General features: G+C 41.7%; 1 protein-coding gene across 46 annotated transcripts in view; it reads right to left on the bottom strand.

Moving 5' to 3' along the window:
* EYA1 (EYA transcriptional coactivator and phosphatase 1) overlaps nucleotides 1-18,440 on the bottom strand; it is a 371,713-nt gene that overhangs the window by 12,729 nt on the left and 340,544 nt on the right. For all 46 annotated transcript variants that reach the window (XR_016235724.1, XR_016235723.1, XR_016235727.1 and 43 more), the window contains 5 exons: nucleotides 6,842-6,900; nucleotides 6,566-6,726; nucleotides 5,468-5,582; nucleotides 5,233-5,354; nucleotides 544-644 (listed from right to left, as the gene is read on the bottom strand). Coding sequence is in view for 41 of the 46 variants with exons in the window: in XM_089335376.1 (XP_089191502.1) it covers nucleotides 544-644; nucleotides 5,233-5,354; nucleotides 5,468-5,582; nucleotides 6,566-6,726; nucleotides 6,842-6,900 (558 nt within the window). In the remaining 5 variants the exon portion in view is untranslated. The remainder of the gene's footprint in view (nucleotides 1-543; nucleotides 645-5,232; nucleotides 5,355-5,467; nucleotides 5,583-6,565; nucleotides 6,727-6,841; nucleotides 6,901-18,440) is intronic.

Here is an 18,440-nt window from a genome sequence, read left to right on the forward strand (position 1 = left end):
CTCAAAGTGAATTACATCTGCTGGGAGTCAGGAGCAGGATAGTCGGGGCTACTCCCCTCTGCCCTCCCCAGTGCCCTGGGAGGGGCAGGCACTGAAGTGGTGATGAAAATAAGGCATCAAGCCCTCTATGGCAGCAAAGACTTTCCACCTTGCAAACCAGCTCTGACCGACTGATAGAGGCTTTCCGAGCTGATGACTGAAAGTTTCATAGGCTGCATCCGAGCTTAGGCAACAAGGTTTGGACCACCTGGCGATGCCTGCTATGGATGATGGCTGCACCACTAAACCTACGTTTCTGCTCACTAAGTCTACGTTCTGTGAAGACCGAACACCATGGGCCTTTAACTTGTGCACACCCCCATGCCAAAAAAATCACTTCAGATTTACTGATTTCTGCTCTGCCCTGGTTTCAGTGCTTACATCTCTGTACATGTTCATAATCTGTTTCCAAGAAATGGAACTTGTTAAAATGGTAGAAGAATCAGAATTTTGAGAACCAATAAAAATGAAACAGCATGAGATGCACTCTCTGGGAACACTCACCTTTTTTGCTCCTTGTTCTTCTTCCACGCCATCTCCTATGACAACATATACCACTTTTCTTCCGAACCTTTGAATTATCCTCTCAAAACAGCTTTCCTTTCCTAATGAACAAAAGGAAGTCACAGAGTACGTAAAATGTGGGTAACCAGCATTTTAGCACTTGAACTTCCTATATAAAATGCTTTCTTCATGCTTCCAAGTCAACATTATCCCACTTGTGCAACAGAGAAGTGCTTTTATCCCAATGGGTAGTATGTAGACCAGCACAGTACATTAAAAAATCATGAATTAGCATGGTGGTGTCCTTTCTCATAGAAAATGATAGTTTAAACACTGTTTTCTGGGGTGGGTTTTTTGCCTAGTGTTAAGACATCTGCATCCCCTTATCAGAGTACCTGCTTTTGACACCCAGCTCTGGCTCCTGACTTCAGCTTCCTGCTAAGGCAGACCCGGGGAGGCAGTACTGATTGCTCAAGCCTTTGAGCTCCTGCCACACATGTGGGAGACCTAGATTGAGTTCCCAGCTCCTGGTCTCAGTTTTGGCCAAGTCCCAGCCATTGAGGGCATTGTGGAGAGGGAAGCAGTCGCAGGGAACACTCTCTATCTCTGTCAAGTCTCTGAATTTCTCAAATAACTTAAAAAAGAACTCTTTCCCAAGGACTAATTATTAAAAAGGAGAATCTAGTCCTTCACAATAGAGCAATTGGGAAAAAAGTATTGTTTACTTTTCCCCCTCTATAAGCCAAGACTAAATAAAGGCATGCAGTTCTGGCAGCATATCTTAACTTGGTCTTTTTAAAAAGTTTCATAATGTATCAAACTCAGAAAACAGTATCTGATCCAAAGACTACTGAGAATGATTTTTAAAGACTGGACTTGGTTTGTTATAGCAAGAAAAACACAAACCCTGGAATTAGTCTAGCCCTTTATTTTCAGGTTGAGTTAAAGACTCAACCAAACCTGTTGTGTCTATCTGATATATTCTGATAAAATTCTTTCTGAAATAAATGTCCGCAAATTTGGGGCACTACAGCAAGACCATGCCAACCTTACCCAGACATCTAATGTTCAATAAGGTACTTCCCTAGAGGAAAACTGGGATAAAGGTAATAGAATACCTTTATCAGTCTATTATCTTTCCCATGTCATGACTCACTTTGGGCTCCCGTGGCGGCTACACTGTCAGCACATCCCTGCAGTTAATAGCAGGCATTGTTTCATCTCACAGAAGAAACTGGTGTTCCAGGTCTTGGTCTGCCAATAGGGTCATTTTAATGGACAATGGGACAGTTTATAGTCCTCAAATGTGAATGGCTGAGCAGAGCCTACACCTCTTTCAAATAAGGATCGGATATACTCATGAACAAATTGCTTGTTTGCTTAAACAAATGTCTGCTTTATATTTGTATTTTGCACTAAAATCTCTAGTTTGCATCTGACAATGAAATGGAGCTTGCCTTATTCAAAGGATGCAATTTCAATGCTGCTTTAGTCGCCTACTAAACTGTGAAATATTAAATAAAAGTACATTTTTCACTGCAAAAATATACAACCAAAATTTATTCCTATCATAAAACATGGTTCCTTTCTTATAGCATGGAAATGCTCACATGTTTTTGCAAAGTTTCCTCCCTGTGAAAGAAGATAAAAATCAATGTTTAAAGAGGACATGGTAGACAAAAATTCTTTGCCTTAATACTATCTCTCATAGGTTTCATTGTATCTTTGGGGTCATGTAGAAACTCTTCATAATACAAATGAAGAAAATGAAGCTGGCCTTTTTAAACTTAGAGGTTTCATGTGAAGTATTTGTTCTGAAGAGTCCAGGTTGTCTGAGCATTACTCAATGAGCCGTCTTCATCGACTCCCATGACCTGCATTTTGCCTATGTGGGAGCTGGGTTTTCTGCACTGTTCCTCACATCTCTCTCATTTGATAGCAAAATGAGCAACAACTATAGATGTTTGAACCCCTGCTTTTCCTGTTGAAAGTATCACAGAAAAGAGGATACCACTGGTTTTGAGATAACTTCTACCACCATGCATTTGTAATTCTAATTTTTTTCAGTACAAAATTTAAAACTGATATTATGAACAATGCACATTAAAATGCTTAATGATCACTAGAGTATTATTATATTTTTCCTATTTCATTACCATTTTCCAATTACTTGGGATTAAACTTCAACCCACATGACATATAATACACTGCTTGTGCTTTACTTCTGGAAGGCTAAGCACTATCCCTTCGGCTCTGCACTGCACACTAGGAATTTGTCATTCCATGTGCTGAGAAAACATTACCACAATCCTTGTGCATACAGCACAGTGCAATCCCTCTTTATCAAATATATCATTAATATAAAATGCTATTTTTATGGAACATAAGAGCATGTAACATTTCTGGATATCCAGGACTATTAAGAATTCTATTCTGCTTGGTAAATTGTCAAGTATTTTTCCAATGCTGTGTTATTGGCCCTCTTTGGAAAGCATCATTCTCAAACTCCTGAAAAGTACTGTATTTCCAACTTGAGAAGCCTATGTGAGTACCTCCTAGGCTCTTCAAACTCCACAATGATAAAATAAAACCTTGTTTTCCCATGAGTTAATCATGCCACTATAGATGCAGGTGCCTAAAAGAAGCCTCTATGTCAGCCTTATTCAAAATCATTAGCCATTTATTAATCTATGTCATTCAACAAGCATTTATTGAGTACCTACTGTGTGCTGAGAATTGTAGCCACTATGATGAGAAAGAAAGTCCTCAAGAATATCATAGCATAGTGGGGGAAGTCTTAATGACCAACAAATAACATGCATATAATACTTTAGCAATCCTTTAGTAAATGTTTTGAAGGAGAGGAACAGCAAGTATAAAACCTCAGGTGATCAGAAGTTAGATCTGTAGGGATTCTACATTTGCCCTTTTCTCCCCTAGAGGGAGCTATGAAGCTCTAAACAGCCTTCTTCCCACCTACTAGGTTGCTCATCCCCCCTTCTCCTGGGCTTATTAAAATAACATGTATCTCCTTGGGGTACATACAGGGCCATTTATGACCAGACCCGAGTCTACCTTTTCAGTTCTAGCTTCCTATGAACACTGCTCATCAACCACTCTGGACTCCTTACAAGTCCCTTGGCCAGGAACACCTTTCAGCTTCCATGTTCCTTGATCTCAACTTAGTCCTTCTATACCCAGCTCAAATGTCAAGTCTTCCCATAGCTTTCATTGGCACTTGTCCACTGCCTCCTGTTGGGTGAAAATGAATGCTTCCTCAGCCATGCCCCCATTTAGCAGGAGACCCCTTAGGAAGTGGGAAAGAGTATGGATTCTGGGGGCCGGCGCCATGGCTCACTTGGTTAATCTTCTGCCTTGCAGCGCCAGCATCCCATATGGGTGCCGGGGTCTAGTCCCAGTTGCTCCTCTTCCAGTCCAGCTCTCTGCTGTGGCCCAGGAGGGCAGTGGAGGATGGCCATTGCTGCTACTTGGGTAGTGAACCAGGGGATGAAAGATCTCACTCACTTTCTGTCTCTCCCTTTCTCTGTAAGTATGTCTTTCAAATAAAGAAGTAAATCTTAAGAAAAGAGAAAGAAAAACTTGTGACTTGAACCTTTAACCTTGCCAGCTATTGATCTGAACAATTACTTAAGTGTCTGGTCTTTAGTTTCCTCATTTGTAAAGCAGCAACATTGTAAAAATTCACTTCAATAAGTAAAATACTGAGTACAGGTCTGGGCATGTAGCAGATATCTGACAGATACAAATATCTCTTTGTCATACTGGATTGCAGTTATGTAGATGTCTGATTCTAGACTGGCATTGTGGTGAAGAGGGTAAAGCAGCCACTTGCAATGCCAGCATCCCATAGGTACCGGTTAATGTTCTTAGTTGCTGCACTTCCAATCCAGCTCTCGGCTAATGGTTTGGGAAAAGCAATGAAGGGTGGCCAGAGTGCTTGAGCCCCTGGGAGACCTGGAAGAAAGTCCTTACTCCCAGCTTTGGCCTTGCCCAGCCCTGTCTCTTATGGCCATCTGGGGAGTGAGCCAATGGATGGGAGATATCTCTCTCTCTCTCTCTCTCACTCACTCACTTTAAAATAAATAAATACATCTTACAAAGTCTGTTTCCCATGGGAACAAGAATCACATCTCCCTTTTTAATCCCTTCTTTTATTCTGTCTTGGTTTATATTCTTTTTCTTCCAATTATGTTTCCTTCTTGCAAGGAACTTAGCTGTTTTCATTCTGGTACCCTCACAAAAAAAAAAAAAAAAAAAAAGGAAACTCCATTATTTATATGCACTAAATTAAAAACAAAACGAAAACCCTCTTTTCAATACTAACAAAGCTGTTAGAGTTGTTTCATTTCTACTGTGTGAAGTACCATATTAATGTTTGTTTTAGCTTATATTTTGGTTGATATTGCCTAAAAGAATAAAAGTAAGATAATAACCCAGAATTAATGCTAGGTTATTACATCTAATGTTAACCAATGAAGTAAAAATGTAAGACTTCAGCTACACAAAATATGCTTTACAATTCTCTTGGTGTCTAAAGCCAATTTGAATAAAAATATTCTTCTAGTTTTCTGACCTCTCTAGCATTCTGAAAAAAAAAGTCTCATTTATTGTCTGTCAAATTAGTCTGAAATAAAAGTGTTGATTAGGGAGTAGATGGGAACAACTCACCTATTTTAGTTGCACTGTAAATATTTTCTATTGGAAATACAATTCCTAATCCATACAGTAGGACTTTAGCCAATGCTGGGATGAGCTGAGTAGTTGTTACTAAAATATTCACGCAGTTTGTCCTACAAGAACAAAAGTGAAAAAAAATTTAAAAGACTGCTAAAAAAAAAAATCTTCAAAAGAACAAACACGCGCTGGACCCATTTCCCAGCAAAGTCCCCACGGAGTGCCTCACCGGGAGTGAATGAGTGAGAGAGCTTTAAGGGCCAATGTCAACCAGGAGTCTGTCAGGGCTTCAATCTCAGCCCGCAACTGCAACCAAGCTTCTCTCTTGGCTGGACCAAGCAGACCTGAGGATATAAAAGCAATGATGAACTACCTCCTTACCCACATGTCTTTTCTGTTTCATAAATAATGAGTATTTAAAAGTACTACTAACACCTGCCTCAAGCTGTCTAGTACATAAAGTACTATATTGTCAATACATAATGATAAATAATATTTCATATATGATCATTCAGTTGAGAAATATTTAGTGCTATCATAGGGGAGAACTGATTTTGCATTCTGAGCGTCCCTTCTGGTTATGAGAGTTACCTCTTTTGGGGGAGCCTACTGTCCCCCACTCCTGTTTCTCTGTGTTGGGGCTGAGCAGACCCCACTTTCTAGCTTCAAGGGTGGGTGTATGACCTTGGTATGGCCAGTGAAAGTCAGCCTTAGAGTTTTTACCCTATCTGTGGAGAAAGATATTTCTTTCATTCCCCAAGTACGCACTAACCCAGCAGAATAGAATCCTGGATCTACTGATGGTCATTACTAACCTAGAATGCCCTCGATCCAAAGGCTAGGATAAGTTTCCCTGATGGCATAATTTGAATATCAGGATATAGCCATGCTGGAAACCAACATCACCCCTATATTTTTCATAATTAAGTCAATACAGTCCCTTTTATTCGAAAGTCATCTGGACAATTTTGAACCACAAGCAAACAATCCAAACCACAATAAGCATCTACACAGTAGAAACCATTTAACAACCCATCTCATGGTGGACAGGGGTTGCTCATCCCAATTCAACAGAAGGTCAGAGGGGTCAGGAACCTCGCCACAGGTCACCCACTGGGTAATGTGGCCAGGGCAGATGGTTCCAGTCTACCGTCTGTCACTACATCAGAGCAGAACAATGGCCTGTGCGATGGAACTGCCCCCAAACAGCGAGTATATCCCAAGCAGTGTGGGATACTTTCAGAATTGTACTTTCAAAAGTGTGGGTACTTTCAGAATTGTATCTAGACTGTCTTAACCCATGGAGACACCAGGGTGAGTCACTTGCCTCCCACGTTGTTTTTGTAGGTGTTGTAGATCTCTTTCACTCGTCTGTAGCGGAAGGCCAACTTTCTCATCCAGTCCACGCCGCCCCGGACACCAGTTGCCAGGCATAAATTAGCACTGGTGGCTGCAGCAGGAAAACCATCTGTTCCAAAGTTATATGTGCTATTTAGATGCAAGAAAAGCCCAAAGTTAACCGAACAGCAAGTCCATCTTTATTAGCTGAGCAATTACAACCACAAAAGGGGGAGGCAATAACTTCACATTTCAGACTGCTCACCTGAGGTCCTGGCCATTGTCATCTGAAGAAACATCGTCTATATGAACTTGGTCACATTCCTGAAATGCAATGAAAAGATACAGGTCAATTTTTGAAAAGCAGCTACATTTCTGTTTTCTTGAACAGAAAATCACACAGCTGTTTAAAAAAAAAAAAAAAAAACTTAATTGGAGTGTCTTTCAACTATGTCAATCAGTAGGTGGCAGTCTTGCTAAGTTGACATGTTTGCCAGAGTAAGAAACAAGCAGTGTCATTAAGGACTACTGTTATCCTGCTTCAGAAAACACACTTTTATGTTTAGAAAGGAAAGTGATTGCAAACAATTAGCATGTGTGTTCCAAAAACCTTAGGTACCTTAAGAATCATGCTGTTCCGAGCTGATTCAGGCAGTGCCTATGCATAACTGAAACCAGACATCTTGGTAAATGTAACATGCTAGAAAAATTAAACCTGATGCTAACTGCCAATGAAATTATGACCTCTGATTGCTGTTGAGCCACACACCAACACAGCCCGAGGCCAGTGTGCGGAGGAGCCTAGACAAAAAATCTGTTCCTGGTTTGCCATTTATGTGAGAGATGTGAGTTTGATTCTTTGTGTATGTGTGTCTGTGTGCGCAGGATTAAAAATAAAGCATAGGAGACTTCAAAATCTAAATAAAAACAATCAAAGCATGTGGTATATTTTAACCATTGTATTTTACTATTTTATACACATGCATTTAAATACTGGATTTATGAGTGTATTATAGCACAATGTTATTTTGAACGGACTTGACTTTTTAATCTCAACCAGTGTGTAAATGGTGTAGAATAGAAGGCCTAACTGTAGACTCAAGTTCTGCTGGACTGAGTGCACGTGTGTGCACCTGTTGGCTCAGAAGCAGACATATTTATCCTACCACGGCATCCCCAGGCCCTAGCCTACTTGTGGGAAGAGTGGGCACTCAACAAACATTTGTGGAATGAAGGCATACTCAGACAGACAAGGCCGCCAGCCTAGCAGCAAGCGACACACCGTCCTGGCTTGCTCTCGGATTTCAGATATATTCTCCTCCTTGCAGTCAGGGTCCAGGTACCCCACAGGCCTTTTGTGTACTTATTTCCATTAAAGTCTTCATTAAAAAAATAGTAGGAGCAATTTCCAGGCATATCCTGTAGTTGAAAAAGGTGCTTCTGACTCCAGCTCCAGTCATGTTTCAGATATCATTAATTTTATAAAATCTCACCTTCCTCTGTAGCACTTAACATTCGATTGTGTAACACAGATGACATTGGTAAAACACTACCATGACTGAAAAGGTATATTTTTATGTTGCCAGTTCCTTCTGAACAAATTCTTCTCTCTCTCTCCACGGATTTGTGAGGAAGGGAGCAGGAGATAGAAATGGAAAGAAACTCAAACCAGCTGTTCCTTAACAGAATTAAAATCATGACCTCCCAACCTCTTCTTTAAAGCATCTATTTTCCAGGCAGCTCTCTCCCAGCAAGCAGTAAGTTCCAAGGAGGAAAAGACTTTGACCTTGTAACCCTCCCCTGCTCTCCTGAGGTCTATAACCTCTGATAAGAAAAAAGGAAATGCAAGTCTAGGAGCCCTCACATGCTGACTGTGAATTTAACATTGTAAAAACAGGTCATTCTTAGAAAACAGGGTGGGGAACTCTCAGAGTGATTAAGTTAATCCTATTTTAGAAGACGAATGATAGTTGTTTTGTGTTTTCAACAACTTACTTATTCTAGGTTTAAGGAGTCACTGCAGCAGGAGCTGAAACTTCTGATACTTAGCCACAAACGCAAGGCTCACGCTCTTGGTCAACTCCTTTCTTAGGACTAAAAAAGGTCATCAGACCATGATGGAGACATTTTCTCTCTTGGGAGAAGGAACAAAAAGGAGGAAGTTGCGAAACCAGAGAAGAAAAGATGCTAAAAGGCATTTAATTCAAGGAATCAAAGCTGACCTAGAATTGAGTGGTTAATTTTAAGGGTGGGAAGAATTCTTTGGGAAAGCAGGGTGTTAAGATGCTTCCCCTAATTTAGGTGCTAATCTCCATTACTCACAGAGCGGTCAGTTATCTTCTAAGGACTGTTAATGACTCCATTGTTGCTGTTCTTCCACATCCTGTATTTGTTTTCTCCTGCTAGCTCTAGGGAAACTCTTTTGTTCCCAGGCCAGGCCCTCATTTGAAGTACTGGTCAATATGGGGGTTAGCTCTAATTAAGGGTCAACAGCTCTAAGCTTTTACCTGCAGATAGCAAACTCACTCCACAGTGACTTGATGAAAGCAAACTTTGCTGTGATGGCAACAAGAAAATCTTCATTCTTTATCAGGAGAATTTCTGTGGAATGACTTTAATGAAAAGAGGCTCAAAAATCAAAAGTGGTTTTAAAGGACCTAATTAGCACCTTGGGGAATGAAAAAAAAAAATCATTGAAATGTCTGTCAAATGTGTTCTGTGGAACTGATGCTCATGTCACACAGTGCACAATAGAAACATACTACACTGCACAAACGTCCGATACATAACACAGTGAGGATCCCTTTCAGGTGTTTGTGTGAGCTTACAAATGCCTTGGGAAGTATGCTGTTTTCAAAAAAAATTTTGATGCTGATCTACTGTACGACTTTAACTCCTAGACGAGACTCTTGCGATTCTGCAGCATTTTACAGGAGAGCTGTGTAACTAGTTAATTTGCTCAAAGTGGGTTCGCTCTCTGATGACACACAGTGGTTTCCTTCTCCACCCACAGGGCCTGAAACCCAGTCTCCTTAGGGTGTGTGTGTGTGTGTGTGTGTGTGTGTTGGGGGTCTGGGTGGGATTAGGGGGGGCACAAACTTTCCTTCTTCCACCTTTTAGAAGCCATGGAGCTTTTGGTTTTGTCTTCTCGACTTGGTTCATTTTTACTTTCCAAATTTGTTTTAAATTCAGAAAATCAGAGGAGCAAGGTGTGACTTAAAAACTCAGGGCTTTAAGCAGAGGTGGCTCTTGCCATGGCAGCAGTGAGAAGTTGAAAGCCCCGCTGGAAGATTCTATAGACACAGAAGACAACAACAGGAGCGTGATGTATTTCCAGGGGTCAAAACATGAGGCGGCTTCAAAAAAAAATCCACAGAAAATGCTATTAGGCTGTCAATTTTTTCACACCAAAATAAACTTGCTTTTCATTCCATCATTGCATGAACTTTTTGAAGTAGTTTCGGATATTCCTAAAGATGATAATATGGGTCAAATTATACAGAAGGCAGGACATAGACAATTCCATGGCAAAGGAAGTTTTTTTTTTTTCTTAATTTCAAAAACATACAGAACTTGTTGGAAATGTTCTTTTGAAATAAACTTTCAAAAAGCACACCATAGGGCTTTAAGGAGGTGAAATCATGACTGAATCGCAGCCATGCAAAGCATTCCCGTTTTGGGAACCACCACTAGCTCAGCATGTTTTGCCCACTGATCCTTAGTGGGGCTTGAGCTGCCTGAGGGACCCCTACTGTGTCTGGGTGTCTGTCCTGGGCTCACTTGGGGCAGAAGTAATGATTCTAAGGACTCCTGACAGATTCTGCACTTGCACCCATCTGTGCTGGCTAATGGGTACCTTAGCTTAGGAAGGTGGTCATTCACTCATACATGGGGTTACTTATTAAGAGACTACTAAGATATACTTATTAAGAGAATACTAAGGTATTGTGCTAGATGATAAAGACATAGTATTTACCAAAACCGATAAAAAAAATCACTGCCACCTGGGAACTAACATTCTAATGGGGGAGCCACCAATAAGAAATCATGCTGATTGCCTGGAAGATTAAGGACAAAGCTCACAGGATAGTGGTGGGGATGGGTAGGAAAAGGGAAGATAATCAGTTAACAGCTGTAGGGCAAAAGCAACATTAGACTGTTGAAACCCTGCCTTAAATCCCATCACAGCCAACTCCTAGGGCCAACACACCCTGTTTATACATAAACCTTCCAGACCTGTTAGCCCCAACAATCCAGAAGCAACAAGCATGCCTCCTTATGAATGGATCTCCTATCCCAAAGCTTTCCCCAGTTACCTCCTCTCCGCTATAGCTAATGTAGGGTCACTGCAAACAACCCACGCCATTCTTCCCCAAGGTTTATAAAAGCCTCTTAGCTCTATATCTGGTGGACATTTTCCCAACTGCTATCCAACCTTGCTCCTGGTAGTTTTTGGAAACTTGGCCTAGGACCTGGTCTTTATTCTGACTGCCATGTCTAACAGCTCCATGAACCCTTTTATTTCGGACATCCTTTGGTCTCAGGAGGTTTAACAATACAAAATGTACAGTATGTTCGACCATGGTAAGTGGTAAGGAGGAAAAAACACAGCAGGCGAGGTGGCCATGCAATACCAATTGGTGCTTGGGGAAGGAACGAGAAAGAGAATTTTCAAAGGCCCCGAGGCAGGATATCTCTGGTGTGAAATAAAGGATGAGCGAGGAGGAGAGTGGCTTGTAGGTTGCAGCAAGCAGCGCCTTTGCCAGGGAAGCAGTGGACAAGTTTTCCTGCCCTCAGGTCCTTACAGGTTAGCAGAAAAGAGAGATGTTAATTAACTGACTACACGTGGAGCAGATTAATTATAATTATGGTCAATGCTACAGAACCTTCCGGGAACCCTCCCTGGGATGAGCACCTGCTGCTGAATGGCTGAACTCTTCAGTCCAAGAAGGCTGCAGAGTTCTGAACTGAAATTGTATTTTGACAGATAAGGGGGCGAGGCAGCAGGGTGCCTTCCTGTTTGAAGCAGGTGCAGGAACAACTGAGCAGAGGTCTGCCCGGGAGGGTTTGCAGCAGTTTTCTGGAATCAGATTTGTCCACGCCATGTCTCTACCTTCAAGTGGCTGTGGAGGGAAGCGGGGGTAAGTGAAGAGAGACACTTATAGGGGAAGCTCTCATTGTCTCTGGGAACTAGCCCAGTTTACAGATGCAGTGGGGCTTTGTGCACTTAGGGAGGCTCCTGAAGACAGCCATGTCTCTTATCCCCAAATCACAGACGTGAGAATTAGTTTGGGAGCAGGAAGGGGGATCTAGACATGGGAAAAATAATTATTTCTACAAATCGCTTATTTATTTGAGGGGCAGAAAGAGAGAAAAGAGCTCCCATCAGCTGGTTCACTCTCCAAATGCCTGCATCGTTGGGTCTGGGGCCAGGCTTTCCCACAAGGGTGGCAGGAATGTAGCCACATGGACCCTCACTGCTGCCTCCCAGGGTCTGCACCAGTAGGAAGCTGGAGGTGGGAGCCCAAGATAGGTGCTGAGCCCAGGTACTCTAACATGGGGCACGGGTGTCTCAACCAGCATCCTAACCTGGCTAATGCTTGCCACAACAGCTATTTTTGTGTTAATGGCTTTCCTAAGGGACCACAATCAAAACATTTTTGCATAAAAATCAGCAACACGTTTGCATAAGAATTCAGTAACAATTCAAAAGTAGAGGAATGTACCATCATAATTAGCATGTTTATTTATTCATTTCTTGCCTCTCCATCTACATAGCACAGATACATTCTAGAAAAGTGCAAAGCAAAACTGTGATAATGCTTCACTAGGGAAAGTTTACAGTTAACTTCCATACTTAGGTATTACTGAAGCACTGACCCACTATTCCCATCTTGAGGTTAGGCTCTTCCTTTTCACAAGTGGTAAGACACCAGGGATGCAGGGTCCTTATACCTGATTACCAAAGCATCCAATAGTGACACAACTGAATTCCTGGTGGGCGCGGGCCCCGGGGGGGGGGGGGGGGGGGGATATACCTCTTTCCTTCTTGGAACGCAATAACAACGGGATGCAGGAAGAGACATTCTCTGTACTTCTAGAGCTCCCGCACAGCACGCCCGAGGTTTCTCTTGCTCATTCACACACAGACTCCAGACTTCCGTATCTTACTGAGTCTGTGCTGAAAATGTAAGGACAATTTGAGTATCCCTTTTCTAAAATGCTTGGGATCAGAAGGGTTTTGCATGTTGGGAGTGTTTCGGATTTTGGAATGTTTGCATAGACTTTACCGGCTGAGTAGCCTTAATCTGAAAATGAGAATTGCTCTGGAATCTGAAACTTTTTGAGTTTCATGTTGATGCTCAGAGTTTTGCATGAGAAGCTGTAGTTAATTTTATAATCCACTTCACAGATATGAAAAAGGAAGAAAATCTAAGTGCTGAGACACACTGTTTTTAACCAGTAACTCTCGTTTTCTTCCCAAACTCCTTCAAAATCACACAATTCAGCCAACTGCCCACTCTGTATGCTGGTCATGACCTAGGTCCTCCATTGCTTATGAGCTGTTTTGAGCTCAGGGGATGCAAACTCTATCCTCCCCTTTGTGTCCCTCATACCTGGCCTAATGTTAGTAGCCCTGGCCCCCCTCTTCCAGCCTGTCACTTCAATGTGTGTCCTCTATCCTTCAATGCAAGCCCCAACCCTTCCTGCCATCATCAGGCCTTTAAATGATTGGCGCTTCAGAGGGAAATCATCCCAGAGAGAGAGCCATCGTGGTAATGGCATCTTTGCCAGAAGTACAGAGTGTATACCTAGTGCAATATTAGGTTGCGAGAGCCTAGGCTTCAGCATGTCACACTGACACAGCGAGTCCTAAGTAAAAAGACTGAGGCCCAGGAACATGGACCAGGCCACCATCACAGCAGGAGGAGCCGAATGAGGGCAGATGGCAACCATCTGCAGTGTTGAGCCTACAGGTACCAGCCTGCAAACCTCAGGCCTAGCATGCCAGGCTCCTGCAACCATCTTTCAAATAAATACCACAAATCAAGTTGCCTGGTTTCCCTCTGGGTGACAGGGCCTCTACTTCACAGAGAAAGAAAGAAAACGAGCAAGCTTCAGTGACTAGCAGTCTCAGCTCACAGACATCGAAGCACTCAGGGGCTGGCATTGAAAATGCTTGCATGGAGGGGCGGGGAAACCTGCCAACACGTGCAGCAGCTGAATCTTCATCCTGGGGCAGGGGGCAGGGTGGAGAGCCACATGGGATACGCTCAGCCAACATATGCGGCAAAGGCACATTTGCTTTAGAACTCTGTTATGCTGCCTTTCTGGGTCCCTTCTGTCATTATTCTTGGCACAACAACTCAAGCTGACCTTCTTCTGATCAGTCATCATCTCTGGCCTTCTAGGGCTGGGCCACAGACGTGTTCTTTTGGATCAAGCCCCAGGAATAACTCAGATTTTGTACAGGGGCTCATATGCAAAATATTAAGTGATGGCAGAATTTTCTTGCAAATATTTATTCTGCTTTGATACTGTAGTGGTTGTACTTTCCCCCAAGCCTTTCACTTGTACCATAATTATGTAAAAATACACCGTACAGTTCAAGCTAGTTGGGGAAAATTAATAAAAAGAATTATAACAGTCACAAACGGGTCTTATTCTTTGAGCCAAGTAGAATGACGACACAGCCAGCACATGATGCTCTCCACCTATGAACCTGAACTAGAATCACAAACTCAGAGTCAGTCCAAAGCCTCTGTATAAACAGAGACCCCAGGACGACTTTGAGGCCGCTTGCATGTTACGAGAGGAAACAATATGAAAGAGTTATAAATGTGTCTTTGGAGAAGGGCAGTTACAGACTGCAAATTCCGCTGACAGAGGCTGTATCTGTTGAATGTTCCAAATTCACCGTGAGAAAACCAACACCACCCTGCCAACTAATTGTCTCAATACCTTGCTTTACAAAGTAAGAGTGGAAAGGGAAAGTCACTAGAGAACTGGCTATGTTCACTATGTCTTTATATCAGAGTGCCTACTGAGACCAGTTGGACGTGACCAAGGCACAGGAAAGGATATTTGGTTTCTCTGCCCCCTCCCATGTCATCATCATATCCCTGGCCTTGACCTCCCTGTTGAACAACACAGACACTTGCTGGGAAACTTTGACATTTACAAGTTGCTCAAAAGAAGGATGATTCTCATTTCTAAACTTGAAGATGTTAATCCATAGTGCAGGGCTGCTTCTCTACTACAGAGACACACACTCAAATTGTACTGTGGCTTTATTTACAAGTGAGCAGCACATTTCCTTGTGGACTTTTCCATGAGGTCCTCTCCCTCATAGAAGTCCACAGTCATGCAGGTGGTCTTTCGGGGTGAGCAATGTTTGAGTGACAGAAGTTTTAAGGGAGTAGCTTCCGTAGTGGAAATAACTCTTGACTCCCTAGATATTTTGATAAGTTCTTTGGGACACCAAGGAAAAGTAGGGCATGCCACGGGCTTCTCCATGACTCAGAGGTTCTGAGGAGAGAAGGTGGGCAGGGCATATGCCAGTTGATGGGCAGAGTTAGACAGTGAGAGAGAGAGAGACAGAGAGAAAGGTCTTCCTTCCGTTGGTTCACCCCCAAAATGGCCACTATGGCCGGCGCCCTGCACTGATCCGAAGCCAGGAGCCAGGTGCTTCCTCCTGGTCTCCCATGCGGGTGCAGGGCCCAAGCACTTGGGCCATCCTCCACTGCCTTCCCGGGCCACAGCAGAGAGCTGGACTGGAAGAGGAGGAATCGGGACAGAACCAGTGCCCCAACCCAGACTAGAACCCGGGGTGCCGGTGCCACAGGCGGAGGATTAGCCTAGTGAGCCGCGGTGCCGGCCCCACTCTCTCTTGCTTTTCTACCATCATGTCTTCTGGCAAAAAGTGTGCAAATTCCCCATGGCTAAGGCATAGGTAAAGAACAGAAGCAGCTTTGAAGTTTTCCTCATTTTCTTTGACTGTTTGGGAAGTGCCAATTAAGGAATAAAAACATACCTGGACAAACACAATCCGTAAAAGTTCACTCTATACTACTGCTCAGCACAGCATTGGAACCCACACAGAGTTCAAGTCCATATATAAATACCTATGTCTGTTTTGATAGAAAAGTGGAGGACACACTGTACAAGGCAATGGGAATACAGAATGACCAATCTCAGAAACTTAAAAGGGACATTTCAACACCTATTTTTGCGAGCTATAGTAAGATGCAACCACAAACCATAGTGACACACACTGCTTTTAATGCTTGCTTCTTGCTTACAAAAGCAGTACTTTAATATGTTTAATATTACAATATCTTTTAGGGATTACCTAAGTAACAGAGCCATTTTACTGGAATTATGCTTGAATTAGCAAGGATACCTAAGTGCTTCTGTTATAAACCCAAGACGTGCATTACAGCAGTTTTAACAAAGGTAAGATACTAGCTATTTATTCTAATATTCACAAAGTGTCTAGAGAAGAAAGTCTACTAAAAGTACCTGCAGATAGTATGGCAGGCAAAGGACAAACTGAGGTTCTTAAGTTATATGCTGGTATATGTATAAGATTATGGTACATATTTCAGATCATTGAACGAAAGTGTTTATTATCAATTATCAACAACTAGAGAAAGGATGAAAACATGTCTTTCAAAATTTTAATATTTTGTTTATTAACCCTTTAAAATATGCTAATTAAAAATACGATGTCATTATAATCCTACACCGACATGTGAATCCCCAGGGAATCACATGAGGATTGTCCCTTCTTAGGTAGTACAGTGTTAATAAATATTATGTGCCAGTTGCATTCTGCTTGGAGTTCCTTCTTTCTTACCATGAATACTTTCTTTACCACATGGTTATATTAAATATATTTGTCTTTATTCACACTCTCAACTTCAGGGTGAGGAAAGTCTCACTTAATGAAAGCCAGAAAGAACTGCAAGTAAACACTTCACAATAAAGTGGGCTTATTTAAAATTGTTTCACACTGCTTCTAAAGGGAATGGATGAATTTAATTGCAATTATGGCACTTACTGTGTTTGACCTAATGATATCAATATTTGCCACTTTATTTACTTTTTAAAAGGGTAAGTATACAATGAATACTTAATATTATAGACTATAAGATTTGTCTTTTATTGGATAAGCACAAGGTATTTCAGTGCATCCTATGCATCTATCACTGATACTGTCCACAAAGCATATGCTGCAACCCATGGATAGCTTCATTTATGATTCAGTTAAAGCAAGAGGAAGTAGCATGTGGCATTTTACAAATTTTGTGTAAGGACAGTGACACTACTGCAAACCTTCATCTACAACTTATAGCAATGCATTGGTGTTTGATAATATCTCAAACAGTATATAGTTGTATCATTAAAAGACTACATATTTTAAAATGTAACAACATTTGAAAATGACCAAATTAATATGCAACATAATTAATATTCACAGCCTTAAGAAAAAGAAAACTCGGCCTGCATCTTATATAAAGATCATTTTTTTGAATGTGGACTCAGAACTACTTGTAAGAAAAGGCTTTGATTTACTGCTGCACTGATTTCTCAATTTTCAGTGGGCTTGCTCATCATTTTTGCAAACACAATTTGTCACTGGCAACAGTCAGTGTTCTTTGTAACTCCTGTTTCCTTTCTTTTAGATCTATTAGTCCTGCTGAGAGTATCGACCAAAGAAGAATTTTTCATAGTGACACCAACTCTAGGCTTGCTGTGAATAATCACATTCTCATAAAAATCATTCTTTTTATTGCAAACTTGCTGCCGGATGCGTGGAAAAATATCCAGAGCAGGAGACCTTTCATCCTTGTCTGTAACCCCTCACTTTTAACCCTCATTGCCACTTAAAGAAAATGAACCACATACCAAGGCATACACAAAGCATTTGATGACAAGCTTTACTTCACATAGAAATACTTGTTTTGCTCATACACAGAAAAATGAACTATAAGATGCAATATTAAACTGATCTTTTTGAGAAATTTTTCAAATCATTTGCAAAAAATCTAAGTGCTAGTTTATCATTTGATGAATGTAGATTCATCTTAACTGCAAACTGTATGTCCATACAATATTTAAAGAAGTATTTGATCTTTATAAGTGCCCCCCCCACCAGGGGGAGTGAGGTTGAAAGTTTGAAAATTTAAAAGAGGCCAATATTTTAACTTCAGCTAACTGATACAACCAGATAATATTATAATTGGAAGCAATCCCCAATTTTGTACCAAAACATGAGCAGCTGAGAATAAATTTGGCTTTACAATGTCCTCAGTGAGTTAGTAAAAATGTTCCGAGCCAATGTTCTGTGCCATGGGATCATTACTGATTCAAGAAAGAAAAATATGCAGAACCGGACGTAGGCACTTAAAAAAAGAAAAAAAGGTTCCCTGTGAGCTGCAGGAAGGGTTCTATCATCACCTCCTCTCACTGTCAGCCCCTCAGAGGGAGGGAGGAGACTTCTGAAGGGCACTTCCTCACTCAGAAAGTTCTCTCTCGGCTTCCAAGGATCAGTGAGTCTGAAATTCTACCACCCAACACCATCTCTCCTGAATCCCTTTTATAACACAAAGACTGCAGACCAGGGTAAAATCTTGAAGCTCCATTAGCTTGGAATAAACCCGTCCCGTCAGATAAAGGTCTCCCAGCCTGGGGAGCCCTGGTGTGCCGCAAATCATTGAGTGTTAATGGGGGCACATAGGGTCTGCTGGCTGAAAGCAAAATTGGAAAAAAAAATGCTAATGTTCTCAGGGCCTACAACACCACTCCTCTTCTCAAGAATGAAACATTTGGAGCCGCAAATAATCATGCTCAGGTTATTT

This window comes from Oryctolagus cuniculus, chromosome 6 (assembly GCF_051225735.1).
Source record: "Oryctolagus cuniculus isolate XC-2025 breed Fujian yellow rabbit chromosome 6, ASM5122573v1, whole genome shotgun sequence".
Taxonomy (NCBI): Eukaryota; Metazoa; Chordata; class Mammalia; order Lagomorpha; family Leporidae; genus Oryctolagus; species Oryctolagus cuniculus.